The sequence below is a fragment of the Misgurnus anguillicaudatus genome, chromosome 19 (genome assembly GCF_027580225.2).
Source record: "Misgurnus anguillicaudatus chromosome 19, ASM2758022v2, whole genome shotgun sequence".
In the NCBI taxonomy this organism is placed as follows: domain Eukaryota; kingdom Metazoa; phylum Chordata; class Actinopteri; order Cypriniformes; family Cobitidae; genus Misgurnus; species Misgurnus anguillicaudatus.
Genome location: NC_073355.2, coordinates 19,145,207 through 19,171,805, shown reverse-complemented (window position 1 = coordinate 19,171,805; position 26,599 = coordinate 19,145,207). Strand labels below are relative to the sequence as shown.

The window sequence follows — 26,599 nt, the reverse complement described above, 5'->3', positions numbered from 1 at the left end:
TATTCCTAATATTTTTTAAGTTGCTATGTGTATTCTGCCTGTACTTATATTAGATATGCATAATTTATTATTTATTTGGGAATAGACTACACATACAACTTCAATTAAAAAAATGCACCAATTGCTTTTGTTTTCTTTTGTGAAGCATATAAGAAACTATTGTGAGGAAGAGATAGGATAAGTTTAAATAGTATTGTGGTTTACGGAAGAAAACTGCTTTTTTATTTATTTATCACTTACTCTTTTTATATAGTATGTTTCACGTGTATGTTAGTTATATACTTTATAATTTATTTTAAACGTATGTTTTACTTAAATTCCAAGTTTCATTGTCTTATATAAAGTATTGCTATTTGTTCGTCGTCATGCGTTTAAATTGCAGTTGTTCAAAAACCCCGCCCACTTTTGCTCAATTTGATTGACAGCTGAAATGAAGCTGCTGCAGGTGAAATGATACAGCTAGTTCAGCGAGTTCTTGCGCCAGAGTTCAGCTGTTTAAAACACTGACGACTTCAACAAACCAGAATGGATCCGTCATATTAACCCGTACACGAGATCTTCAACAGGTAAATCACTTTTTTAAGAAACGGAATAACATGTTACTATTAAAGTAAGATTAACATTTCTGTCTAACTGGAAAGACGACAAGGTTGATCGCAAAACGTCGACACACCTCGCGCGTCGGACATGGGCAGGGAATTGTTTTGTATCATGTTCATGCTTTGAAAGCTGGTTTTAGAAAAAGTTGTAGTGGTGCTTTTATTACATTTAGTAAACTGTAGTAAATTATACACACACAGTAGCCTATATATATGTCAGGATTGAAGTACAATTAAGCATACAGTAAAACTTGTTTTTATATTTTGATGTACACTTTAGTATGGCTGTACAGCACATTGGTCAAAAGTTGTTGTTGTTTTTACTACGCTTTATAAACAAAATTTGATCTGATGATTTGTTTAAAAAGACTCATGATGGAGTTTTCGATGCGCGCGCGCACGCAAGAGATAAGTGATGTGACGCGCACTGTAAACGTAGTTGACTAAGAGTTTGGATTAAAGAGGGATGAAGATTAGTTTATGCTTTTTGACAGAAATAGAGTAATAATATTTTGCCCTACTCATTCATCCTGCCTCACTTTCAATAAGCAAATAATAAGATTTAACCTTATGGTTTATAAATGGACTATAAACTAAATGTCTGGTGCTTTATTAAAATGAGTGATGGAAAGTAACTGAATGCACACATGAAAAAGTGTAGACAGCTGTCAATCAATGGATCGAGTACTACCACAGTAATATAACACCATTAAACCACAAGAAACAGGAAACTTTTATTGCATTAAACAGCACGGGTTAAGACAAGTTTAAGGATCAAGTTTAATGATAACTTAAGTGGGAAGCAAAGTTGACATGTATTTCAATGTGTGCCTTTAGGGCTGTCTATCTGTCTATTCAGATGTCTCTTTTACTTTATAATGTCTTTTAATGCTGTCTTTGGTTGTCTGGTTCAGTTTTGGGAATACAGTTAGATCCATATTAATCTGTTGCCCACCAACATGTATTCCACCTCCAGCCTACTTGTTAGATGCACACATAGGTTACGTTCCCTAATGTGATGATGTCATGTGGCCATACAGAGATAAAAAAGAGAAAGATTCACTATGCATGTTCTCCAGATGTCCTATTTTGATGTCAGTTTTGCCTAACAAATGAAACAGCGTGCCATGGCATGTATTCGCAAAGGCAAGGACTCGAGAGCCTTTACTTGGAAACCGTTTCCTTTTCAACCCAGCTTGCTCTACTGGAATAGTAATAGTTGTAGGATGCCTCCTGTAGGCTTGGCGTGTGCCCTACCTAAAGATGTGAGAAATATACAAACGCCATAATGTTTTACAAAGACCTTCAAAACGTTTAATTTAAACACTTCTCATTCCAACTGATTAACTATAGAATAAACACAGCATGTGTGCATTAGCCAATGCAAATAATACTATTAAATCACTGCTTTGGTTTTGTTTTATGAGTGTGAGTTTAAAAAACAGAAACTCTGATGTCATGATCAATAATTAATTTGGTATTAATGCAGGGTTTAATAATTAAAACATGTTATGAAATATACAGTATATAAATATAACATGATTATTGGGTAAATATGTTAAATATTACATTATGATCATTTAATTATTAATGGAGGTTCTTCTGCATTAGGAAATTGGTAAGAGACCAATATAGCAACTTTAGAAATACTTTTATATTAATTTTATTTTCATTTTAATTAGTATATTTTTACAGTTTTTTGTGTTAAAGTTTTTGGTATAACATAATACATACAAATGTCTAAAAATGTAGGTCCTTTTGATTATTTGTAATACTGTGATGGTAACAAAAAATCTTATGATTGTCCAAGTTTCTTTGTATTAAGAAGATGAATTGATAAAATCCTAAAATAATAAAAATGTAATAAGACAATAATAGAAAACTATCCAAATTCTTGATAATCCAAGTACTTCAGTCATAAAATGTGAATGAGCTTATAACTTATTATACCTCTGGTTTCACAGACAAGGCTTAAGGCTAGTACTAGACTAAGACTAATGTTTGAGCTGTCTCAACTAAAAAATTACTTGCACTGACAGATCATAAAATATGCCAGTGTCATTGATTTGTCCCAAGATACACACCAGTAACATCTTTTTCTAAGGCATGTTTATAAAAGAGGCTTAAACATTTACTAAGGTCTAGTCCTGACTTTAACTAAGCATTGTCTGTGAAACTAAGCCTTAAATAACTAATAGAAGTAAAACATCAATTATTTCTTGTTTAAACTAAAATCATTTTAACTGTTTTAAATGTTTAAGGGATTGATTTATTAGACAAACAATCAATAAACAAAAATCTAGGTAGCTATACTTGTTTTAAATATACAAAGATGTGAAAAATTGTATTAACAAAGATCAATTGGAAGACTTAAATTTGACCATCTGGTATTCCTAGAGAAGTTTGAGCAACTGGCATGTGTTTAAGTAATTTGATATTCAAAACGTAAAATATAGAGTTAACATGTTATCTACTGGACAAACTAAATATCTGAAATGCAACCATTTATGATGATCTTTTTGGTTTTCATATCATAATTTTAAATATTTTGTACAGATTTACAATCCTATTTACTTCACAAATACACATGATAAAGAAAACCATGTCAACCACATGCTACACCTGAGAGCAGAAATCCTTCAGTAATGTGAATCACATTGGCATCGTCCCTCACAAAGGTTGAATTGTTAGTGCTTGCTAAACTTGGTGTCCAATTCCAAGAGATTGTATCAAAGCTGAAACGTACAGATTCGCTTTTCAATTCAAAACAATGGATTTATTATTGATTTCAAACAAAGCTGCATATTTTTGTCATTGATCTGGGCAAGTAGCATTTTTTATATGTAACTGATATCTGTTAAGTCTGTCATCACATTTTAATTTGAAATGGGCTTCGTGATTTAAGCCTGATTTTTGTGTCTGTCACCGGGAGTCAATATCAAAGCATTAACAAGAATTTGCTGGGTAAATGTGGGACAGAACACATGTTTCTTAATAAATAAACATATAGGGGCGGTTTTCCAGACAGGGCTTACATGTTTTAGCTGCTTTAATTTCAAAACACCTTTCACTGACATATTTTAACATGTATCAGTACCATTGTTTTGTTTCAAGATGCACCCCAGTGTAGTTTTTTGTTTGTAAAAACTACTTAAATGTCCTAAAATAACTAAGGCCTAGTCCTGGATTAATCTGAACCCTGTCTGGTAAACCATCCCCTATTGCAACCCTGTATCACGAAATGATGTACCTATAGTCACGTAAATTTGTGATTCTTTTCCGTGACACTGTCACGTTTTTCCGCGACCATATCACGTATTTCTGTTAACGTGTCATTGTCACGTATTGGTTACTCAACTGTTTTGTCCTATTTTCAAACCATTGTCGCTTTGATTTGGGGTTAGATTTGGTGTTTGCGTTAGGATGTCACTTTAATTGGTTTATACTATTTTTTCAGATTTTTTTTATATTTTCTGATTTTAAACCATTGTCGCCTGGCGTTAGGTTTAGAGTTGGGTTTGGGTAGGGATGTCATTTTATGTAAATCTAACCCTAAACCGAAGCAACAATGGTGAGAAATTAGGACAAAACAGTTGACTAACCAATACGTGACAATGACATGTAAACAGAAATACAATGACAGTGTCACAGAAAAGAATCACAAATTTATGTGACTATAGGTACGTAGTTTCGTGATACTGGGTTGCTGAGTTGTTTCAATGCAATGCTGGGTTGCTTTAAAGGGCCCATGGCATGAAAATCTGACTTTTTACATGTTTAAAGGTGCAGTGTGTAAATTTTCTAGTGGTGAGGTTGCGCATTGCAACCAACGGCTCAGTCCACTGCTCACCCCTCGCTTTTGAAATGCATAGAGAAGCTACGTCAACCACCACCGGACAAACATGTCATAGTCGGAGACAATTTAATAAAAAAGTTTGTCCTTTAAGGGCTTCTGTAGAAACATGGTGGCACAAAATGGCAACTTCCATGTAAGGGGACCCTCAGTGTATGTAGATAAACACATCTCATTCTAAGGTAATAAAAACATAACGGTGCATTATGAAAGGTCTTTATACACCCCTGATTATTTAGTTTTGTATAATATTTTGCATTTATGTCAAGAGATCCTTCTAAAAAAATACACACTGCACCTTTAAGTGCTATGATTGGGTCCCCAGTGCTTCTTTCAACCCAGAAAATGTGAAAAAGAACAACCCAGTAACTTAGTTTTGGTAAACCATTCTCTGCAAGGAGAACCATTCGCTCTCCTTGTGATGTTATAAGGAGATCTTATTATAATAATACCGCCCCTTAATCTGCACTATCCAACCACAGCAGTGCCATTTAGTGCAGAGAGAAAGAGAGAGAGAAAAAAATAATTGACAGCACAATTGAGTTTGAATTGCATCAAACCACCATCATTGTGATCAGTGTTTGAATTTCATCAGCTCATTTGCATTTTAAGGGACACACCAAAAATGCTACATTTTTGTTCACACCTACGAAGTGTCAATTTTAACATGTTGTAATAAATTATCTATATGGTATTTTGAGCTAAAACCTCATATGTGTACTCTGAGGACACAAAAGATTTATTTTACATCTTAAAAAAATAATTGTGACATGTCCCCTTTAACTCATGGTTGGGTTAACAACAATCCAGCATAGGTTTATTTATAACCCCAATATGTGTTCTGTCCAATAGGTGAAAAACGACCCAGCAGAATTTAGAGTGTTCAGACAATTTGATGTTTTCCCAAAGATAAAAGGGAACAATGGGTTAAAACAACCCATCAGGTTGGGTTTATCCCTTTTTTGACCCAGCGAAGTGTAATTTTAGACCATGAATGTAAATATCTACATATCAAGAGAATGATCTGGTGACTACATGTCAAACTCCACATTTCGTTGTTGATATCATACCTGCTGTGATGTCACTAGACATGGTATGCTTGAAATGAATTCGATTTTATCAGAGGGGAAGATCGTGGATGATGACTTAAATTTTCCTCACAAGTTATTACTTCAGAAGACTTATATGGTGCCTGATTCCTTTGAAGCAGGCAAGCATTTTCAGTTGCTTTTAAAGCTCAACAAAACCTGTCTCTATTGTTATTGTAACTTCTTGGAAAAAATCATTGTGTGCATTCTGCAATACATTCCTTTCGCACTCCATGACAAGTAAAAGTCATACGTCATAGGCTTGGAATGACATCGGGTTGAGTAAATGATGACTTAGTTCACAGTATCTTTAAATAGTACCTTTCAGGAAGTAGCGCTGTGTTGACATACCCCTACCAGAATACTAGTAGTATTTTTTAGTTGCTACAGTACACAGAAATATGACTCATACAATAATTGAACTTACTAAAGATCTATTTATAGTTTACGCATGAGCGCCTTACCAATTTACGCTTTTACCCTTAACCTGATGTTTAGAGCTTACAGCAGTCATTGGAAGGGGGCCGGTCAAGGCCCCACTTCACCCTGTTTCACTTTCACACAAAACAGCTCGGTGCAGTTCCCCTGAACTGCTCGCTTGAGGAGCAGGCCTGCAGCCCATTGGCTGATGAGTTTGCTTTTTGGTTTGTGGTTTCTTCTAAAATCGGATGGAGACGTAGGAGCACGTGGTGAGGGCTTCCGCTAGTTAGGTTTTACACAGCTTTTCAAAAGACAGCGAAGCGTATAGGGTCCCACAGGGAAACACAAAGCTAAAATGCTCAGGGCATGTTTCAATTCTTTAGGGGGAATCATTTAAACTTTTGTGCTACTTTGGCATGTGGAATTCATTCATTACGTACTCACAATCCAGTTAAGCCAGCTGCAAAATGCAATGTGTTGTGATATATGTACACTAATTAAAGTAATTGTTCCTCTTTTACAGTATGCACAAACTTGATGGGTTATATATATAGGCCTGGTTTCACATACAAGGCTTAGCTAAAGCCAAGACTAGGCCTTAGTTAAATTAAAGTGCCCATATTATGACTGCTTTTCCACAAGTTAAATAGGTGTATGAGTTCCATAAACCATGTTTCAAAAGTTGTTTGCTCGAAATAGCTTGTAAGAAAGATTGTTACCCATCTCTAGTAGCCTCTGTTTCAGTGCATTTCAGATTGTGCCGTTTTGAGGTGGTCATTACATATTTATGAGCTGCTGTTCCTTTGATCACGTCCCACTACTAGCGTCATGTGCCCGTGCGCATGCTCAGTGGTATCGTGAGCAGTACAGACCATACTTTGTTATTTTTATATATTATTATTAAAGGTTTATGTTGCCAACAGACAAATCAAGCAAAAAATATCACTAATAAGTACACTCCAGGAGAAGAAACTCGTGACACACAATGATTCCAGAGTCAATTTTGATGTAGCAGTTTCAACAATACACTCGTTTTCCCTGGACAATGCTAACATATTCCCGTTATAAAACATTTTCAAGCGCATCCGGACCGTATCTTGGGAAAGTGATAGAGACTCGGGGGTACGTTAGCCTCGTCAGAAAAGCCGGGTCGGTAAGGCCTGGTCCCGGTTAGTTTGGCAAAACACTTTTAGTTTGGCAAAGCACTATTACTTAGTTCATGTAGAATTGTAAAATAAAGCTGTTAAATTTTTTTAACTTTCGAAACCATGCTGCAAACTATCTAGCCTGCAAAAATTATCTATAGACTACTGTCTACAAACAATATTAACATCACTATACATTTAAAAGGTATCATTTACGGGATTAGCATCAATGTATGATCTCTGTTTTGAGATACAGATGCTCTAGCATCATAAATGTTGTATTTTGTGACAGAAGATGACAACATGCAAAATATAACGTGACTTCTTACCTTTTGTGTTGATATAACGATCGCGAATCCATTTTTGTCCACAAATGCGTATAACCCGTGAAATATAGAAATATAGTCTGTTGTTTACATCAGATTTCGCATGAACGTCTTATCGCCTACAATCTGAGGACCATTTGCGTCGTAACACACTGTATATGAGATCACATTTTAGGTTTAAATAAACACGTGTTAAAACTTTGTTTTTAAAAGTAGGCGAGAGTATAATCCATAATATCCAAATAGCGCTGTTATTTCCGTAAGACATGATAACAGCATAGAGGGTATCAGCGAAGTGACTGCTCTGTGCTCTCTAGCTACCTGGTGGGTGGAGATCTGCGAGTGGGGTGGTGGGCGGGAAAATTCAAATGGAATGTGAGGAAACGGCTAGTTACGTCACTTCCGAGCTGAGTTTAAACTCGTGCAATCTGAGACTCAAGGCAGAGGACATTCAGAAACGTGTATCTCACTCAAAACAGCATGGATGGATTTTTTTCCAAGTTTGTATGCGTGTGGAAGCATCAGAGACACAAAATAACACACCAAAACCCAGAAAAAGTGAGTTTTTCATAATATGGGCACTTTAACATGTTTAAGCATCTATTATAAACATGCATTAGAAGTTACTGGTGTGTATTTTGATGAAAACTCAATGGCACTGGCATATTTTATTTTAAGATTTGTCAGTGCAAGTTATTTTTAGTTGAGACAGCTCAAACAAGTGTCTTAGTCTAGGACTAGCCTTAACCCCTTAGAAACCAGGGGATAGTGATTTAGTAACAAAGCTCAACACTACTTGCCTGACGCAACTTAAATGACGCAAGAGTTTTTATCAAAAACTGTTTTTTATAAATCATGGCAGGAGTAAATGATAAAACGATGAGGAATTCCACCATGCAAATCGCATTCATCTATACATTTTTGGCTATATTTGTACCGTTACTTTATATTTGCATAGTCTGTCCGTTAGCAAATTGGAAGCCACGACAAAGCAGAAAGTGCATGCACATAAACAACTAAATCAGTGGGTTCAATTCGAAAATGCATGTGCCGTCATGTGAATTATCTGCTGTATGCACATGGCATGAACTTTGATTGTTTCAATCCTTTTTCATTCAGTACAATGTGTTGCTTTGCTGTATTTAAATATGCGCTGCAAAATGAGTATCACTTCTGCTGTGCAACCTCAAATGTCCACTGCAGAAATTCAACTTCTCCCAAAAATATCAAACACCTGCTCATGAAATGAGGAAGTGCGGCGTGCAATCTTACTCAGTTGCTCCGAAATAAGTCGAGAGGAAATCTGGTCAAGGTATAAGACAGGGTGGGGGCGGAGCTTACATATGTACGTCTGTGAATGTGAACCTATGCAATTGTGACGCAACCGAGTCACGTCCTGACTCGAACGTATAGCCGAAGGTGACTAATGACGGTATAATGCCGTATCTGATCTGTGGGAAGAAAGCTGTAGTATGTTTCCAGTACTCATACAAACAAAAAAGGTCGTTCTCACAGCGGAGGATTGTTTTGATTGTAGGAGTCTGCAATCTTTCAAGCTTTACTCTGATGCTCACTCCCACTCCTCTCTCTGATTTCCAAATATGAGTAAATGTTGTTTTTTAAAGATCAGAACAGGATGTTGATGCTTAATGATGGTAACGCTGGTCTATTCATGTAGCCCTCATGGCAGATGGAGGTAATGATCGTACATGCACCTCATGCTGGGGTCAAATAGACAACATGCATAATCCCGCCCACTCTCAACTTGAATTACTAAAGCCCAAATCAGCAGAGATGCACAAATAGAGAAGTGATTCTTGAGGGAAGAGTAACCTAGAAATGAAAATTCAGTCTTCATATCATGTTTCAAGTCTTGTGACTTTGTTCCGTCTGTGCAGCACAGAGAAATGGAAAAAAATTAAATATTGCACTATTTTCCTAGTCTTCTGAAGCCTTACAATAGCTTTAAACCTTGTTACTGCCAATATTTAACTCAAGTGTCTAGCTAGAAACATAGTTCAAGGGATAGTTAAATACATTTTTTTTTTGTTATAATTAAGATATTTGTAATCAAGCAGGAGCACCATTGACTTAGTAGGAAGAAATACTGTCAATAGTGCTCAAAAACTCAATCATGGCTCAAAATAACCAAATTTTTTCACTAATTTTTGGGTAAACTATCCCTTAAAGTACAAGTCAAAAGACATTTCTTAAGACATTTCTCTACTAATAAAAATCAGAAAATATTGAATAACCTCAAACCTTGTAAAGCGACCTGTTTTCTTAATGTCCTGACTAGATGTTAAACCAAAGTTTAAAAGCTTTATAGAGTTTACATTTTAAATATTTTTGAAATGTAATTGCCTAAAAGTTCAAGTATAGTAAAGTAAAAGTATTTAAAGCTGAATTAAACCCTTGACATTTTAGCCTGTTATCACAGGTAATTTATTTCTATTTTGCATTTTACTTGAGAAAAAAAAGAAATTTGCACGATTTCGATAAATTAGATTGATAGTGTGTTGAGGCGGAATTTTCGTAATCTTTGATGGACTCAATTAACTTGAATGCACTTTGGCTGTTTCTCAATTCCAAGAACGCAAATAACGGACTTGCGTTCTCGTGGAGATTGGTCTTGCCAGGCGACCTTGGAGGAACGAACTCAGAAGGTCGCGAGAACACAGAACGAACTTGTGAGAATTGAGATGTGTGCGATCTTCCTGTTGGTCACCTGACCTCTCCAGCTTTCAGCACTCGATGCATCCTCGATATCAAGAACACATCAGGGTATTTTCATGCGTCCTCTGTACTTGTGTTCTTGAGAATTGGAATTGAACTTTGACAGTTAATGATGGCGTAGAGCCAGAACACAAGGACCCCAGATCGCTGAAGAACGCATATTGAGAAACAGCCATTAGCTCCACCCACTAACCACAGCTATGCAGCCTTCAGGCTTGTTCAACTTCATGCGACTTCGCAAGAACAGGCAGCCGGATTACGGCAAAGTTCTGCGAGAACGATTTAAAAGCAAACTCCTCCTCTCGCGCTACTTTGACGTCATCTGGCTGTCGATTCTTGCGGCGCCGCATAAAGTCGGACAAGTCTAATAGCTTTTTTACCACTCAACCTGCCCTCAAATCAATTCAAGTCAAGTTGTGGGTAGCCAGCAGACGAACCTTACCAAAGAGTAACTCAACTTTCACCGTTTCTGAAGGGGAAACACCAAAACCCTCGATAAAAGATGACTACCTGTGCAGTATGTTGATGTAAGGACAACAAATTCAGGCCACTGGGAGTTAGTTTTTACTGTTTACCTCAATGCGACCCTTAGTTAACACAGTACTAACAGATTAGAATATGCAGTGAGCACTTTCTCGTCAGGAGGACTTCGAGTACTGTTTTTCAGACCAGTTTTTCCGCAGACTCAGGTAATGTTAAATGGTCAAAATAAAATATAATTTGGCTTTATTGTTGCTTGTTTTGTGTAACTAAGGTAAACATATTACGTGGAAAGTAATTATGTTATAAAACACGAGCAAAGCAAGCTAACGTTAGCTCATCCTCTGCAGCTGTCAATTAAAGAACGATATCATCTACTGTCAATCATCTCGCCTCAAGACCCGCCCCCATTCAGAACGTTCGAAATATGTAGTCGTGCATTTTTCTTCGCGTCGTCAAATCACCATTACTGTAGCAGTTAAAAGCTTTAATTTTTTATATGGAGTTAGTATTTGATGGCAGCACAATCAACTACATATATGTGATGAAATATAATGTTGGAGCATAATGTTGTTTTAGGGTGGAGTTCGGCTTTAAGCGCCGTATACATTTCCTTAAACATTTCCCATGCACTGGTCGTTGTTCAGATGTGTCCTGTCTTGCAAATATCGGGAAATTGCCAGTCGGTTAAGCCTGTGGGGGCAAAGACGTAAGGGGAGATCCTGGGAGGATCAGTGGTGCAGAACCAGGCTTGAGAGAGAGACTGGAATATGCAAAAGCTTGTGTAGGCATATCAGTAGGATTGTTTGATTTAATTTGCAAAAGCCCATGGAGCGCTGAAAACAATGCTGGTATTATACAGCCTCGAAACATCTTTCCATCGTAAAATACACGCAATGAAATTTGTCACACGGGGCTTGCTTTAACACATTATTGAGCAGTAGCATTTACATTTGTATCCTGTGGAAAATCAGGAAACATGTCATGCGTATAGAAATAATAGAAATAACTTTGTGTAATTAAAGCAACACTAAAGAGTTTTTTTTTTACCTTAAAATAACATTTCCAAAAAAGTTGCAGTCGTTCATCCACTCGAAACAGGGTGAACGGCACTTTCACATTCCCTTTGCAGCCATCTATCGGCCAAAACCGCACTTAAGAAGTTTCCAACTGTCGGGTCGCGGTCCTGTAGTTCGAGTGAAAACTACAAAAACTTGCTGTACGGCAGACCTACAATCCAATCAGAGCCAGCTTTGCTGCAGAAGGCTAAATTATTTACGACAGTGGTAATGGACAATTCTGCTTCCAACCTCTAGGGGGAGCAAAGAGCAAAAACTTAAGACATTAAAAGTTGAATCTGTTTTACTTTTTTAACTCTACTTGACATTTCTCAGTAGTTGACTAACCATGTGATTATGGGTGACTTGTTTACATTTATACAAATAAGCGTTCCAATTAAAACCCAAAAGGACTTTCAACCATGATAAGTAAATTCCTAAAGTGGCTATAAAGCTTTGTGTTTATGGTTTCATGTGTTTACAGTACTGATAAATCTACAGGTTATTTAGTGCCCAAACCTGGTCCTCGAGAACCCCCTTTCAGAAAGTTTTAGACTTGTTACTTTTACCCGCTTCTAATACTGTTGCATTATGTTGAAAATGTATATTATGCTAATACGTTCATACTGTTGAAAATTTTTTATTTTCAACAATTCAAGTTTGTCCTGTGGGGTTGTACTTTTGAAAATGAAAAAATGAAAATGGAATTTAATGATTTTTTTGCTAAGATAAACAACAAAATATGTTTGCAGTTACATATTAACAAGGTCAAGTGTAAGATAAAAATCTATCTTGTTCTGTTGTGTTACTTTTGACTCACCTGTGTGTTACTTTCGTCCCAGCTGACAGGGTCAAAAGCTGTGTTGGGAAAGTTCACTTTCTACATGAACTAGTTCAAAGTTCAGTTCACAAATTTTAAAATAAACTAGTCCAGTTTATAGTTCATATTTCAAAATTTTGAACTAGTTCACAGTTCCAAAATGAACTAATTTATAGTAATTTTTTCCCATATTATGTTTTAAAAATGATTGCTATTATAGCCCATATAGAACCACAGACAGCAATTATTTGATCAGTTTTAACACTGAAGCTAAATGCGTCAGATTTCATCTTCATATCCAACTTTACATTTTTATCCAACCAGGGTTTACATTAGCATTGACTGTCTTTTCATTTTTGTATTTGCTTGCACATACCTTGAAAGGCTAGCCGGGTGCTTCAAGGGGGTCGTACACCGGGCGAGAAGCGCTGCGCGGCGTCGCGTGTAGAAAAACTCGCAGGTATCGCACACCGCACATGCACGTTAAATAGCGTGAGCTTAGTCAGAGTCTATTTCAAATCCAGAATATGCGTTGGAAGCCTGTGTTAATCGTTAATGATTTGGGACTAATGTGATGTTATTTAATGTTAAACTATGTGAGTGGCACGCTGTGGCGCGGCAGGGATTTCAGCAGCGCCCAGAGCTGCGTCACCTCCATGCTGCGTTTTATTTTGATGACGCATGCAGCCGTCATACACTGATTTGTTCTGCTACACATTAAGATCTGTTTACAGTGTGTTTTAGCCGGGTTTTCGCATGAACTTTCATTCAGGTACAACACTGGTCAAAAGTAACAATGCGCAGTGTTGGGCAAGTTACTGAAAATTAGTAATTAGTTACAGTTACTAGTTACTTCTTTAAAAAATAACTGAATTCAGTGTTTCCGCTATATACATTCTACCGTGGCGGCCCGCCATGCCTAAAACATCCCCGCCACGCCTGCGGTTGTGGATAGAAGGGATACAGCAAACGAAATCTCGCTGGATGAGCACTGTTTTATCCTAATCCTTCAACCAAACCCAACTCTAAACACAAAATTTCACACGATTGTAGGATGTATTTGTATCTCATTTAGCCAGAGCCGCTGTTTTCATCCTAATAATCCTACCTCCAAATCTAATCCTTAACTTTTCGGCATTTGCTGTATCCCTTCTAGACAAAACCCACGGCGGCAGCTCGCAAAAAAGCTACAGAAATGTCCGCTCTGCCAGACTGGCTGTCTTAGAAATAAATTCCTTTCTGGATTCGCGTTGTTAACTAATTTATAAATAAATCTCCTAAAGTATCATAATTTCTTCCATGGGTTTAGTTTAATGAACAAATAGATTTAAATCAACAGAGGATGATTAAGCTACGTCTCTGTTTTGAGAAATAATAATAAAATAAATAAGCCTATACGAAATATGTTACACTGAAATAATAATTAAATTGACAAAACGAATAAAAAAGTATTTGAGTTTCTGTTTTTTTTGTGACGCGCTCTACAACCAAAGCAGCAGAAAGCACGTCATGTTTTTAATGATTTTAAATAAGCACAAAGTTTCTCCTTATTATGAGTTTACACAAATAAAAATACATAATTTGAAGTTTCGAATATTGTTTTACTTTTATCTTTATGACTATAAATTTAGGGTAATTTAAGGTGCAAGGTCATCACGCATTTGATGTTCACTGGCGCATGTAAATGGACGCAGCGCAGGGCTGCGAGAAAATACATTATTAAACTTTCGATTTAACATATTACGAGTTTTTTGGACATTCATTTGGAATCACTGTACTCATATTATCAACTTATCTGGTCATTAGTTATTCAGAATATAGGCTATAAGCGCATTAGCGCGCTGCTGACCGCTCAGCTGTCCGCTCAGCTGTCAGTCAATCTTCTGTGCTTTAGATCGACACTCACAAAGTTTCACATTAAATGATATGATATTTGTCCAAAAACAAAAGGCTAAATACTGAATACTACTTATATGCGACTGCAAGACATAATAGTCGAATCTGTATGTAAGGAAACTTACATTATTCCCGTGGAAGGGAAGAACGTTGGTAATAGAAACTTGAGGCAGACGGTGAGACTGTTTTATCTGTTTTCAGACGAAACAGCACGGTCGGGGTACCCGCGGGTGAACCGCATAATATTTGATGTAACGGGTGTAATAATAGGCTTCTCGCGCGTCATTTGCGTTGTAGATGCAGGTCGGGACTCAATAGACAAGAGTAAAATGCGGGTCTAACATCCAAGACCAAAATTCGACTCGTTTAAAATGGCCCCGTGCTTTGTGTTTAAGATCTGTCTGAAGACCGTTAAAGGTTTCTATTCAACTGCGCGATTTGCGTTGTGACCGGCTCGGGGTCTTTATCAAAAGGTCCGGGTGTGAAATAAAATTGCTGCTGATGGATGTTCGGTCAATCACAGTGGTGCGGATTATCAAACAGGACTGTGCGTGAGTTTGCAACAGCTCTGTAACGCTAAACACGAGCACAACTTGCAATGCACACTACATTAAAACTACAATGAAATATCCAAATTACGTACGTAGCTGTGTAACGTTTTTTAAGAAAATACATTTTAGATCAAACATAGAAAAGCAATATGCTATAAATATAAGGAAAAGTAAATGACAGCATGAAAATGATATAAAAAATACATGTTAGTTTACTGTAGCCTATATTCTACTTTAAAAAAAAAAATGTACATTTATAATCATCATGGGCGCCCCCTGCCGCCACAGCTGAAAAAAATCCTAGAGGAAACACTGGAATTACTCTACCAGTTACTGTATATCAAAAGTAATTAGTTACTAAGAAAAGTAACTTTTAAGTTACTTTTATGTCTGCTTTTAAAAATGTAAATATGAACAGTACTGAACAGTCAAACAGTAAAATGATATGTATGGGCTATTTTACACGTAAGACTCTATATCACATACTGTAGGAGGCTATTTTGCTTTAGATTTAACCTTTGAATATTTTTGTTAGAAATTATCTTAATATGTGAACTTACGTTATTTATGTATATCATTTAGATCATTTAGACAAATATTCTGCATGTTTACAAAAATATATAATGTGTTAAAATTGTGTAGTGTCTCTTTAAAAATTTGGAGACAATTGTGTCAACATGTCATATTTTCTAAAATAAGTTATCATTTTTCTGATTTCATATTTATTTGAATAAGTTAGAAACGTCTCCGCTGTGTCCTGCTGACAGGCGCGGTGCGCGTGCAGCAGGTGACGCAAATTATGGGTCCTCCGAAGGTTAGACCATCTCATTTCAGTTCTCTTCGCGAACTTCTGAGCGCCTTGAAAGACCGAGTGCTCACCTTTTATTGCATGCTTAGTAGGGTGCAGCCCTTGAATTGGAACACAGCTTGTGAAGCTTGCCGCAGGGACTGCGCTCTTTGGTCGTATACTGTTTGTATATATTTTCTTTTGGATTTAAATGATACACAGGATTAAAGGAAGATATTTAATCAGAAAACGGAGTAGGCTACGTGGATTGTTTTGTCAGACGGACAAAGAGCGAGTGGATTGTTTTTTTCGGATATGGAGAGACTGAAACTAAAACTAAAAGCGAGCTCACACATACTATGGAGTTTTAACACTGGCGTACAGCGCAGTGTGAATATTTTAGTGGAAACAACAATCGCGGATCGTTCTCTTCCATGAAGGCCGATGTAAACATTAAAGAATATATGAACTTTTCTCAGATTTATTACTTTTGTGGACTACAAATGCAAGTTAATGTCATGCCTGGATTGCTTGGGGAAGATAATTTACAAACATGAGTCCGGATGGATTATGACTTGCGCACAATTTTAAAACAAAGGTATGTTGTCCCGTTTAGATTTTTCATGTTCATTCTAAATGCACTGTCAGCTATGATGAAGTGTAATGATTCATTGCGCCGCCAACCATGGTCCTGCGACGTCAGATATGTCTTGTCTATTTTTTACAAAATAGAGTAACGCGAGTAACGAACTCATTTAAATTTCAGTAATTGTAATTGCGTTACTTGATTTAAAAAAATACTTCGTTACATGCTCGTTACTGCTAAAAGTAGTGGAATTACAGTAACGCGTTACTTTGTAACTCCCATCACTGACAATGCGCTACTTATGTTCAAAGTGAAATTATACTGAATTCGTTTTACATTTGTTCATAATTCCACCTCCTCACTTGTGAGTTTTTGACCACAGAAAAAAATATATCTATCTGTCTAAAACATTATCTTTTAAAAGTAAAAATGTTTTACTTTAGCCCCTGCTTTCCCCTTCTGTACATTGTAAAAGTTGCTTCAGTGCTGCATGCAAGTGGGATAATTTATCTCAGGACCCACCAAATGTTTTTTATAGAAATATGAAGAAAACATACATTTAATTTCTATTTTCATTGTCATTGTATAAATTCAATGTCAGTTTATTGCAATCCGACAATACCTGATTTCAAAACCTTTAATTTGTTATTAATAGGACAAAACTTTTTTTGTGTCATTTACTGTAACAGCAAAGTTACTTTGCGTGACCAACCATCACACTGTGCGACCCACAAGTGGGTCCGACCCGCAGTTTAAAAACTCCTGCTGTAGAAAGCCCAGAAACTGAAGTGGTTTGAATTTATGAAATCGGCAGCATATAGACGATCACAAAGCTAAAAGCCAAAAAAACTTTCATTTTGATTTTATTATATACATAACTTACTTAACCTGACTATATTACTTTTGGTTAAACCAAGCATGTCAGATATAGTAGAAGTAGCTTCTTAAGGTTAAGTTTTTATTTATGATGTTAAACAAAGCTGTAGTTTGTTCCCATGTGCTCTAAATCGAGCCAGTATGTGAAAAACCCGTGAAGAAGCTTGTTTTACTTGCATGTGTGATGTGGCACACATTCACCACAGCTGCAGGTTATCAATGCATGCAACTATATTTTATTGTAGACATTCTGTTGAAGGTATTAATGGGCATTAAAGGCTGCATTATTCACATGTAAAAGTGTCATTATTAGTGTCATATTATTAAATATACTTTAATGAACATTACTGATGTGTAGTATATATATTGTGTACAATATAAACTACTGCAGACCAAGGTTAATTAAATGGTTAAAAGTGGTGTTTTCACAGTTGAATGAGAATACATAGCCTTTGCAAGTTTTTTTCATTTAATGTGTTGATGATGTTGTGGGTGTGAGAAGTGTTGAAATAGCATCTGGAACTTTTGAATCTTTCAATTCTCATTTCAGAGGCCTCTGCAGGTATGGAAAACGGAGGCTCGATGAATTTATTGGACTATGGGGAGGCATTGTGGGAATTCGCAGAGAAGAACCGGTGCATCTTGTGCCGTTTTATCAATCCTAACAAGCTGACCTCATACCTGCGCCAATGCAAGGTCATCGATGAGCAGGACGAAGATGAGGTGCTCAACTCTCGCCTGCTGGAATCCAAAGTCAGCCGTGCAGGTATGTGCGTGTGTTTTGTTGACCTCAAAATGCTTTTCCAACACCAACCTAACATATAACCCATTTGTATGTTAAAAACATTTACATACTGTGGCATGTGGAGCTGTCAGAGTATAATTTTTGTCCATCCACTTCAATTTGGCACAGCAACTTGCTTGACTCATGCCACGATGAGTTTAGGGCTACACGTTTGTCCAACCAAAAAATGTGACCCTGCCTGTGAAACCTAGCTAAAGTAACCTTTTTGTGATTTACTGTTTACTACATATAGTCATTATGGATTGCGTAGGCATCAAAATTCATATGTGCGGGTGACAAAAATAGTAAAGATGGTGGAATATGAAAATGCAAATTCAATGTTGAAAACATTTACATGCAAATCACATCATCAATCAGTAACACGGCCGTCCCATCGTTCACTATGTTTTTCCAGTAGTGTAATATGATGATGAATGGATGCTTTTAATCCTGTGAGCCACCGCTGTAGTTTTTCTTTTCCAACGACTCCTTCCTGGACCTCCATACCATTTGTCAACTTCTCAATGGCCACAGGCAGAATGGATGACAAGGATTTCGCCTAGGCAGCTTACTAAACTCTGCACTGTTTGTTTGTCACAAAGCAACACATCAGAAAGCTTGTTTACCACGGCTGGGATTTCCACAGCCCCCTAATGATTTTCTTTTATGCCTGGGACTGGCAGTCTGGTACATAATAAAGAGGATTTTTCAAGTACTTTTTGTGATGTGACTGTTTCTAATGAGTTCAAACATAATGCACCGCTTTATCAAGGACAACTCGTAAATTTCAGACTATAGTACAGCAATACTACGCACTATAAAAAAATGTTTTCTTTTTCGGTTCACATCATGTGGTAATGCCTAAATCAACTGGGTGTAGAATGTGAAATATTCCTACAATGCACCTTTAGACATGTTTAAACAAATAAAGTAACACAGTCTGTTTTTTATTGTTTTAGGTCGATTGTTGGACATCCTGCACACGAAAGGAGAACGAGGATATGTGGTTTTTTTAGAGAGTCTGGAACTGTACTACCCTGACCTCTATAAACTTGTCACGGGGAAGGAACCTACCCGCAGATGTTCAACTATAGTCGGTAAGCCACTTTTAAATTAAAATGCCACCCATATAAATGACCTACGACCATGGCTTTAAAATGTTTGTTGCCTTCTGCCAGCTGCTTCCCCTCTGGGATGGGCACTTGCCATAAATTCCCTTTTAGATTTGTGCAACACCTTATAAAAACGCTGTGGCTGTACCTTAATGGTACATTGATATATACCATAATACTAAAACTTTTTTATACCTACATGATACTTGATAGAATATCACAAAATTACTATGGTACATGTCCGGTAGAGTATTGTGCATTGATTTCCTTAATTCTTCACCTGCAGTGGAAGAGGGCCAAGAGGGGCTCATCCAGTTTTTAATGAATGAAGTCATAAAGTTGCAGAATCAATCGAAGGCCAAAGACGTGCAGCGGATGGACGTCATGACCAAATGTCGTACGCTAGAGGACGAGCATAAGAAGCTAAGGCTGGCTAATCAAGAGCTGCTTACCTTCCAAGAGCGTTACAATAAGATGAAAGAAGAGCGCAATAACTACAACGACGAACTCATCAAGGTGAAAGACGACAACTATCAGCTGGCCATGCGATATGCCCAGCTCAGCGAGGAGAAGAACATGGCTGTTATGAGGAGCCGAGACTTGCAACTAGAGGTCAGTGGACCCTCCTGCGAGCAGCAGGCAGATTTGTGTCTTGATTTTTGGTGTAGTTCACTGTTCTTCAATCTTGGTCCTCGAGGACCCCCTTCCAGAAAGTTTTAGATGTCTCCTTATTTGAAACACCTGAACCAACTCATCAGCCTCCTTCCAGAATGTCTCCCTAACAGCTAATGAGTTAAATCAGGTGTATTAATTAAGGAGACATCTAAAACATTCTGGATGGTGGTCCTCGAGGCCGTGGTTGAAGAACACTGGTGTAGTTCATGCAGTGGTGTAGTGGTGTCTGGAGAAGTGGGTATACTCTTAATGTATGCCCCCAGTAGAAATGGGTATACCCCATGCCATCAAATAAAGAGGTGGGTATACTCCGTATACCTGTGTATACCCTGCACTACACCACTGAGTTCATGATGAGGTCATAGGTCCCCGATCTTCATTGATCAATCATATTTACATTGGTATGTGGAATACAAATTTTGACTGTCATCTCACATTTTCCTCCAGATTGACCAGCTAAAACACAAACTCAACAAGGTTGAGGAAGAATTTAAGATGGAGAGAAGACAGTCTCTGAAATTAAAGAGCGACATCGAGAGCCGACCTCGGAAAGAGCAGATATTCGAGTTGGAGCGAGAGAACGAGGTCTTGAAGATCAAACTCCAGGAGTTACAATCCATCATACAGGTGAAGACCTCATATCATCCCAGCATATAACTGACAGTAAAAAGCAAATGGCTGTAGGGCATCTTCGAAAATCAAAGACATGGAGGTTGTTTGAAATGCTTGTGTTGTTTCTTTCACGCTTAGCCGGGGCCTCTACCTGATTCGGACAAGGCCATCTTGGATATCCTGGAGCACGACAGACAGGAGGCTCTGGAGGATCGCCAGGAGCTAGTTAACAGACTGTATAATCTGCATGAGGAGGTTCGACAGGCCGAAGAGCTGAGGGACAAGGTTAAGACCAGCATTATATCTTTTATTAGGACGGTCAATTTCAGACATGTATGTCTACAAAGGCAGCTCACGGGGTTTTTTAATAGAGCTTCGATCTGTAGGCCAGTCTCCCTTTTAAGGTCAGATTGCTTTTAAATTTTCAAATAAACTCATACTTAACATGCTTAATATGGCATTCGACTCATAGGTCATTGTGCTTATTTTGACAGTTTTTAGATGACAGCTAGAAATAATGAAGCATAGGAAAAAGTTTTCTCTTGTCATGAATGAGGCGTGACAGAGGCTGATGAGGACTGGCTGCTCTGAGTGATCCCTTCTGCAATGTGTTGCATCTCGAAATAGCAGTGCATGTGCAGCGCTGTGTGAATGTGTCAGAATTCAGGGGAAGACAGGAAGAGGAGGGGTCAGCAGTGTTGTCTTATCATAGCCCTCTTAAAGGTTTCACTTCTTGAATTAAACATGCAACAGGCGTTAATATTTGTTATTTACTCACCCTCGTGTTGTTTAAAACCTGTATGAGTTTCTTTATTCTGTTGAACACAAAAGAAAATCTTTTGATAAATGATGCTAACCACACAGTTGACTGTATTCACTGACTTACAAAGTAAGTAAAAACAAACACAGTGGAAGTCAAGTACGTGCTTACCCTCTATGATCAAAACATATTTTGTGTTCAACAGAATAAAGAAACACATACAGGTTTATAACAACATGAAGGTTAGTAAATAATGACACACTTTTCAACTATCCCTTTAACTAAATAAGCTTATCTTTAAACATTTTGGGGTGGTTTCACGGACAGGGATTAGCTTAAACTAGGACTAGGCCTTAGTTTAACTAGGAAATATAACTAGTTTTAACAAACTTACTAAACTTACTGCCTTACTAAAAACATTACTAGTGTCCATTTTGGGGCAAACAAAGGGCACTGATGTATTTTTAGATATGTTAGTGCAAGTTGTTTTCAGTTTGGACAGCTCTAACATTTATTTTAATCTAGGACTACCCTACTGAAAAATCTAGCAAAGACCAGCATAAGCTGACAGTTTTAGCTGGTTTAAGGTGGCAGTAGCTGGCCTAAGCTGGTCCTTCCAGCCTGGCAAAGCTGGTCAAGTCACCTTAGCATGACCAGCTAAGTCCAGCTAGACCAGCTTAAAAAGTGGCCAAAACACAGCTAGACCAACTTGCTACACCAGCAATACCAGCTAAAACCAGCTCACCAGCTTATGCTGGTCTTAGCTGGATTTTTCAGTAGGGTAGTCTAATCCCTGTCTGGGAAACCACCCCTATGAGCTTATGGCTACATGTAAAATGCTAATTTATGCCATAGCAAAGCATTTTCACGGCGATTAGAGATTGTATCTGTGAAAAACAGTCACAAACTGCTTAGTATGAAATGATGGTCTGATAGGAGGCTATTAGTAATGTGCTAAGAAAAAACTAGATCTTTTCAACTGTTCAACAGGGTAAGGCTCAGACTCTCAAGGTCTAGCGATACAGTATTGAATAGTGACACTTTTTTCAGTGTTCTGATCTTGAAATAAGATGCGTTTAATAATGAAACGTTTTATCTAATGTACAGTACCTGGAAGAAAAGGAGGACCTCGAACTCAAGTGCTCCACTTTGGTGAAGGACTGTGAAATGTACAAAAACCGCATGAATACCATCATGGTGCAGCTTGAAGAGGTGGAACGGGAACGAGACCAGGTTGGTCGATAATGTTTCGGTCGTTAGATCAGTTTACTTCTTGTTAAATAAATAGGTTGCTGATGCAGTCCTCTGCTCTGTATATCACCCAGGCATTCAAGTCAAGAGATGACGCTCAACACCTCGCGTCTCAGTGTCTGATCGATAAAGATAAATATCGCAAGCAAATACGGGAGTTAGAGGAAAAGAGCGACGAGCTTCAAATCGAGATAGTACGTAAAGAAGCCAAGATAGTCAACTTGGAGTGCAAACTAAGACGTATGTCCAAGGACAATGGCCTGGATCAGGTGAGAAACATGTAGTGGGTTGAAACATCTGATTTAATCACTGAAGTAAAAATTTATTTTATATATGTATCAGGCAAAAAGCAGTTTTGTGGGAAAGTCACTGTCTATAATAATCTTTTTTTGCTTTGGTGTTTACAAAATGATAATAGTTTTTACATCCACCTGGTTTAAGAGACACTATTACAAATATTCTCATTTTCAAGCTCCCCTAGAGTTAAACATTTGATTTTTACCATTTTGGAATCCATTCAGCTGATCTCCGAGTCTGGTGGTACCACTTTTAGCATAGCTTAGCATAATTCATTGAATCTAATTAGACCATTAGCATTGCGATAAAAAAAACTAAGAGTTTCGATATTTTTTCAATGATATTACACAGCAGCCGAAAATATTAACTTTCAATAGCAGGGGACTATTTTCAGGCACTGCGTAATATTATTGCGCCTGTTGCAGCCATGTTATGGCAGCAAAGTCCTTGATTATTACACCAGAATGAGATTATAGTTCCTAGCCATACAGTATCTGCCTAGAAAATCGCAATTTTTAATTTTCTGTCAGTCTTAGTACACGTACGTTTTGAGAGCAATGCTGTTGGTCTAATCAGATTCAATGGATTATGCTAAGCTATGCTAAAAGTGGTACCGCCAGACCCGGAAATCGGCTAAATGGATTCCAAAACAGTACAAATTAAATCTTTAACTCTAGGGGAGCTGGAAAATGAGTATATTCTCAAAAAAAGTGTAGTGTCCCTTTGAAGGTTTTATGGAGAGTTATCGGATAAGATGGAGATTTGTTCAAACCAAAAATGCTAAGTGCCAAAGTGGCGCAACTGTTTTGTAAATCGGACCGTCAATTTTTCTAAAAATATGCTTCATGATATTCTCCTTCAGAGTTTACCAAGAGACCTTACTCCACAAATCATAGCTGAGCGCTTCGGCCATCCTGACCCAAATACAGGAGGACCTTCAGAGGATTCTGGAGAAGATCCTGTAGATGATCACAAGTTCACACGCAGATATAACATCAAAAGAGTAAGCTAAAATTTGAAACCTTCGTTCTTCGTGTATGTTTTTTTATTTCTCCATCTAACGTGTGCCATTCTTATTCTCATTCATTAGACAAAATCTCCAATTACTGCACCAAAAACACTGCCGTTTCACAGTAAGAGCTTTTTAAGACCTTTTTTTTTACTGCAAATGTAATGCATAATACATGCAGATTTACCAAACATTTTCCAAAAGGGGTTTGCTTAAAAACAGTGTTTTATAGGCATATAACATGCAATGATCTGCCTTCAACTGCTTCTGTTTCCTTCTGTTTTGTTTCTTATTACATAGCCACGCCTGTGACCAATGGAGATTCATCAGAACCTGCGATCGGTGGCAACCTTAGTCCAGTCAATAGCACGCTCAGTTATCCTTTATCGGATATCTGCAAAAATGTGATTCTGATTTATTTCATCTTACTTGTTCACTTTAACGGGTAGCTTTAATTTAAAGCTAAACATTTTGTTTATGCTTTTGTCTCCTCAGTTGCGTTGCCGTAATGATAGCATATTGTCCACTGCACCTGAGCCTCCGGATCATCAATCTATTGTCAGAAGGATCAAGGAGAATCCAAACTCCCAATTCAAGTGGTAATGAAAAAAAAACATGTATTTGCATGTATATGGAAAACATGTTGTGATAAAGTTTAAAGTCTTTCTGAAATATAATGATGAATATAATGATCATTGCCACAGTTACAGTAGATACATGTTACTGTTTTCTGTAACCATTTCAAATTAAATTTTGTAGTTGTGAATCCTGTATGTAGTTGTGGGTGCTGTTATAAATCCTGTTTAGTGTGTATGTATGGCAGAGATAAAGTGGGAATGTGCAGTGTAGTTTCAGGGTTTTTAGTCATTTGTTGTTCTATTCTGGTTATTTAAATCTATATTAAACTGAGTAGCTTTCAATACAATACCGTTTTTTAATATATGTAACATTTCTGACAAAAAAACATAATACTATGGTTAGTGTTACTGTAAAAAAGAAGTAGTGAAATGGCTGTAGGCTTGCTGGTGGTAAACTGTAATGTCCTATTTCCTTTTTTTAGTGTTCCTCTTTCAGACACAGCAGACACTGACAGTGGAGACAATGCAGATATGGGTATGAAAACACAAATTACTTACATTACCAACATCGACATCTGATTCATGTGCTTAAGTCACATGCCCTTATGAAACACATCTCTGCTGTAGATGATCATGACCTGGACATGTCGTCCTACGCGCCTTCATCCATCCACTCATCTTCATCATCCTACCAGTCTGATACAATGGACTGCTATGATCTGGAGCAAGTCCGTAAAATCTTCAGGAAGTTCTCTTTGGAGAGGTTTGTTATACAGAACGCAATCAGCATGAAAATGTGTGCTGCTGTATTGTGCGAAATACAAAATAATCATTTTTTTATAGATAACACACATCTGTTAAGCACAAAAAATTATTTTAAAAACCCCAAAACAGGACCATCAAAGTAGTCTGTTGTATGATTTGCAGATGGCGGAAGCTTTTTTAGAGTCAGATTATCTGATAGCTTTGTGTGAATATCTGTTTTCCTTTAGTTCATCCAAATAGTGTTATTCATAATAGGTCAGTGATTCATTTTCATATTGATAACATTGAAGAAACCTTCTTTCATCTACCCAAGAAATGTAATTTCATCCCCACTGTACAATATTGTACATGAATGAATATTATCAGTGCTTTTTGATCTGTTACTAAGTCTTATTTTCCTTTTCCAGACCGTTTCGTCCTTCATTGACTTCAGGTCCTATACTCAGCTCAATGCGGCCTGCGAAAAGCCTTTCTCTCTCAGGAGAAAACCTTCTGTCAGAAATCAGTCTGATTGGTGGAAACGAGAGTGGCATCTTTGTGGCCTCTGTCCAGCCTGGCTCTAATGCGGATCGGGCCGGGGTTAAGGTTGGCCACCATCTCTTAATGCTGAGTCTGTATCCTGTATATGTTTCACAAGCCTGTCCACACGGAGCCGCGTTTAACTGTATACATAAAAAAATATTCGTATTTCGTCCAGATGGATCCAGCATTTTGAGAGCCTGAATCCGCTATTATTTTCGAAACCGGGTCCCAGAGTGGATAAATCTGAAACCGACACCCTTGCGTCTTCATGTTTAGCCTACAGCCTATCCATATATTTTAGCCCTCTTTTCTCACACTGATTACGGAAAATACATGAAAAAAGATGTACGTTTGCTTTCTCTCTGGAGAAACCAGGCGCATGCATTTATTTTCTGATCTGAAAATGAATCTGCGCATGACACGCGCTGGTGATCGATCTTAGTTTCAGCGCAGATAGTGAAGAGCTCCCTGATCTCTGCATTATTCCAGTTTGCACACATTTCTTTGTTGTGAATGTTAATAAAGAAATAAACCCCAAGAAGCGGTGGGTTACCAGTGCATTTTACAACAGCTAAGTGGCGTTTCGCGTTGTGGCTAAAAACCCCTTTAGCTGTTATTACATGCACTGTAACACCACTGCTTCGCGGGGCTTATTGCTTTTATGAAACGGTTACTTCATATGCATAGCAGGATTTCATAAAATAAAACACAAATAAGTTGTAATTATATTAGTACAAATATTACTCTTCCGACAAAGTAGTTCCTCAGAATCAAGTGTATGATGAAGTGTAGGATGAAATGCTGCTGTGTTTAGTAAATACCCCTCCATCTGAAAGCAGGTGATGGCGATTTACTACTAATCACGAAATTATTGCCCACCCTTGGCTGAAAGATAACTTGTTGATGGAGACACACGTGTCCTCACTACGACACGCACGCCCCTTAAGGCATTGTTTCAAACATTTGTTCACACCTTACACCTTTCTTTGGATGACTCGGAGGGATAAAAAGAT

The 26,599-nt window shown here is 37.5% G+C and overlaps 1 protein-coding gene across 1 annotated transcript in view; it reads left to right on the top strand.

Moving 5' to 3' along the window:
* Positions 1–424: 424 nt before the first annotated feature.
* Positions 425–26,599, top strand: part of card11 (caspase recruitment domain family, member 11) — a 41,057-nt gene continuing 14,882 nt past the window's right edge. Inside the window, exons 1-15 of the mRNA XM_073857056.1 lie at positions 425–566; positions 17,772–17,987; positions 18,965–19,102; positions 19,404–19,729; positions 20,240–20,419; positions 20,543–20,689; positions 22,272–22,397; positions 22,490–22,684; positions 23,575–23,715; positions 23,803–23,845; positions 24,022–24,125; positions 24,217–24,320; positions 24,782–24,834; positions 24,927–25,062; positions 25,472–25,673. Of these exons, the coding sequence (XP_073713157.1) occupies positions 17,786–17,987; positions 18,965–19,102; positions 19,404–19,729; positions 20,240–20,419; positions 20,543–20,689; positions 22,272–22,397; positions 22,490–22,684; positions 23,575–23,715; positions 23,803–23,845; positions 24,022–24,125; positions 24,217–24,320; positions 24,782–24,834; positions 24,927–25,062; positions 25,472–25,673 (2,097 nt within the window). The 5' untranslated portion in view covers positions 425–566; positions 17,772–17,785. The remainder of the gene's footprint in view (positions 567–17,771; positions 17,988–18,964; positions 19,103–19,403; positions 19,730–20,239; positions 20,420–20,542; positions 20,690–22,271; positions 22,398–22,489; positions 22,685–23,574; positions 23,716–23,802; positions 23,846–24,021; positions 24,126–24,216; positions 24,321–24,781; positions 24,835–24,926; positions 25,063–25,471; positions 25,674–26,599) is intronic.